At 50.0% G+C, this 2500-nt stretch overlaps 1 protein-coding gene across 1 annotated transcript in view; it reads right to left on the bottom strand.

Annotated features, from left to right (window-relative positions):
• The window catches only part of mark4b (MAP/microtubule affinity-regulating kinase 4b), a gene marked incomplete at both ends in the record, with an annotated part of 32506 nt that overhangs the window by 11156 nt on the left and 18850 nt on the right, over positions 1-2500 (bottom strand). The window contains 3 exons of the mRNA XM_084458302.1: positions 355-572; positions 1987-2182; positions 2382-2491. Of these exons, the coding sequence (XP_084314428.1) occupies positions 355-572; positions 1987-2182; positions 2382-2491 (524 nt within the window). The remainder of the gene's footprint in view (positions 1-354; positions 573-1986; positions 2183-2381; positions 2492-2500) is intronic.

The following is a 2500-nucleotide window of genomic DNA, read 5'->3' as shown; positions in this document are numbered from 1 at the left end:
TAGCTACCATCTTCTTCTTCTTCACGTCTTCTCCTTCTCCTCCTCCTTCCTTAAAACACAACAGCGTTGCATTGTGGTAGAGTGGAGAAATTGTGGGGTACATCTTCTGTTCACTAGAAATCGCCGTAAATTGTGGGTATTTTGTAGTGGACTATATAGTGAATGAAATTAACGGTTGAGAATTCAAACACTAGAAAGAAATGGCGGACACACTATGTAGAGCACTACATAGGGAATAGGGAACGGTTTCAAACACAGCTCTAGACCCCCACCCCCTCCTGTCACGCTGGTGGTGTCACAGTAAACCCCTTCCCCTCGCCCTGGCGGTGTCACAGTAAAACCCTTCCCCCTCACCGTGGTGACGTTGACGTCCTTGCGGCGGTCAGGGATCTCGGACTTGTTGGGGTTGTGGGCGGAGCTAACCATGGGGCTGGCGGGGGGCGGGATGTTGCGGCTGCCGACGGCGCTGCTGCTGGACTTCCGCATCGACAGGCGCTCCTCCTTTAGCTCCGCCCCCTCCGCCACGCTGACAGGGCTGCGCTTGGGTTGGGCGGCCGGCACCGACGGACCGCCTGGGAGAGAGAGAGAGAGAGAGAGGGAGAGAGAGAGAGAGAGAAAGAGGGAGAGGGAGAGAGAGAGAGAGAGAGGGGGAGAGAGAGAGAAGGAGAGAAAGAGAGAGAGAGAGAGGGAGAGAGACAGGCAGGAAGTGAGGGTCAGGAGTCACAGGAAGGGTCAAGGGTTACAGAGAGATGGAAAGTACTCGTTCTGAGTGAGCTAGACAGACAGGAGGTTGTGAACACGTAGGCCTACATACTGTATGAAATTATTCTACTGATACGAAGGCCTACATACTGTATGAAATGGTTCTACCGATATGTACTGTAGGCCTACATACTGTATGAAATGATTCTACCGATACGTACTGTAGGCCTACATATGAAATGATTCTACCGATACGTAGGCCTACATACTGTATGAAATGATTCTACCGATACGTAGGCCTACATACTGTATGAAATGGTTCCATCGATACGTAGGCCTACATACTGTATGAAATGGTTCTATCGATACATAGGCCTACATATGAAATGGTTCTACCAAGACGTAGGCCTACAGTACATATTAAAAGGGTTCTACAGTACCAGGATGTAGGCCTACATATGAAATGATAGTACGTTCACATGGGGAGTGCTCCTTAGTCCACGGGCCAGAGACCAACATGTCACTTGTCTGTACCACTCACGGTGGCAAAACATATTTATGATTTTTGAAAATATCCACGTCTGTAGATGATATTCTGGTATGGTAACCATTCCTGAGTGGTAGCTGTGTCACAGTAACCAGCTCATGAAGTTACCTGTTTTAATTGTTTAATTATTTTATAATATTGTGTTTGGTATAAGCTTTCATTCAAGCCCAGTTGTGAATCTTTCGGACAAATATTGAGGTCACCTGAACTCTTCAAACCGTCAACGTCACACATTTTTCTGCAATTTTCACCTAAACTATATATTGTATGCGCTTTTAGCCCTGTGGCATCCAGGAACATCAGGGACGAATGATAAAAACACTTTCTTTAAACCTCTAGTAGTTACAACAGTTATTCAGTTTAATCACACTGCCGCTATATCAGTCAAGTCTGCCGTAGTCTGGTTGTTTAAGTGTCTGTTGACGCTATGAAAACACCACTTCAAGAACCAAAATATTCAAAATAACAGGCAGAATCGTAATTACAAACTCACCATTACCAGATTGTTTTTCCCTGCCGTTGTTTTCGTGTGTTGTCATTCACACAGAAGTGAACGAGGCGTAGAGCGGTCGGCTGCGTTCACTTACGTGTGTTTCCAAAACGCGAAAACAACGGGCGTGGAAAAGCAGCGTGGGAGTCTGGCGGCTGTGTGATGAAGGACTAAACTGTTTACTCGGCTCTTTCCTGTGTGGAAGCGGCTGGGCGTGGAGAGCTACGGCTGTTTCTGCGTCTCTTACAGAAGTCGCTGTGGCGTCTCTGGCGGTGGTAGGTGGACGCGCTGCGCGTGGTCTTGCTGTGGGCGGAGGGGGCGGAGCCAGCGGCGGCGGTGGAGGCGGAGGTGGAGGAGTGTTTGGCGGTGCCGTTGGTGACGGCGCCGGGCCGGACCCGGGCCAGACTCAGAGTGCTGCTGGACCTGGAATCACCGCCCTCCGACTGGCGCCGAGACACACACACAAGCACGCACGCACACACACAAACACACACAGTCAGACACACACCTCTCTCTCACAGACACAGATATCCACTGCACGCAAACATATACACACTCACACACACACACACACACACACACACACGCACACACACATGCTCACACACACGCTCACACACGCTCACACACGCTCACACACACCTCGTTGATGCGTCCCAGTAGCAGGTAGGTGGCGGTGACCTCGTTGTACTTCTGGTTGGTCAGCGCGTCTTTGATCTCGTCCCGGGAGTAGCCCATCCCCACCATGACATCTGGAACAC

The sequence above is a fragment of the Borostomias antarcticus genome (genome assembly GCF_949987555.1).
Source record: "Borostomias antarcticus genome assembly, chromosome: 1".
In the NCBI taxonomy this organism is placed as follows: Eukaryota; Metazoa; Chordata; class Actinopteri; order Stomiiformes; family Stomiidae; genus Borostomias; species Borostomias antarcticus.
This window is presented reverse-complemented; position numbering and strand designations above follow the sequence as displayed.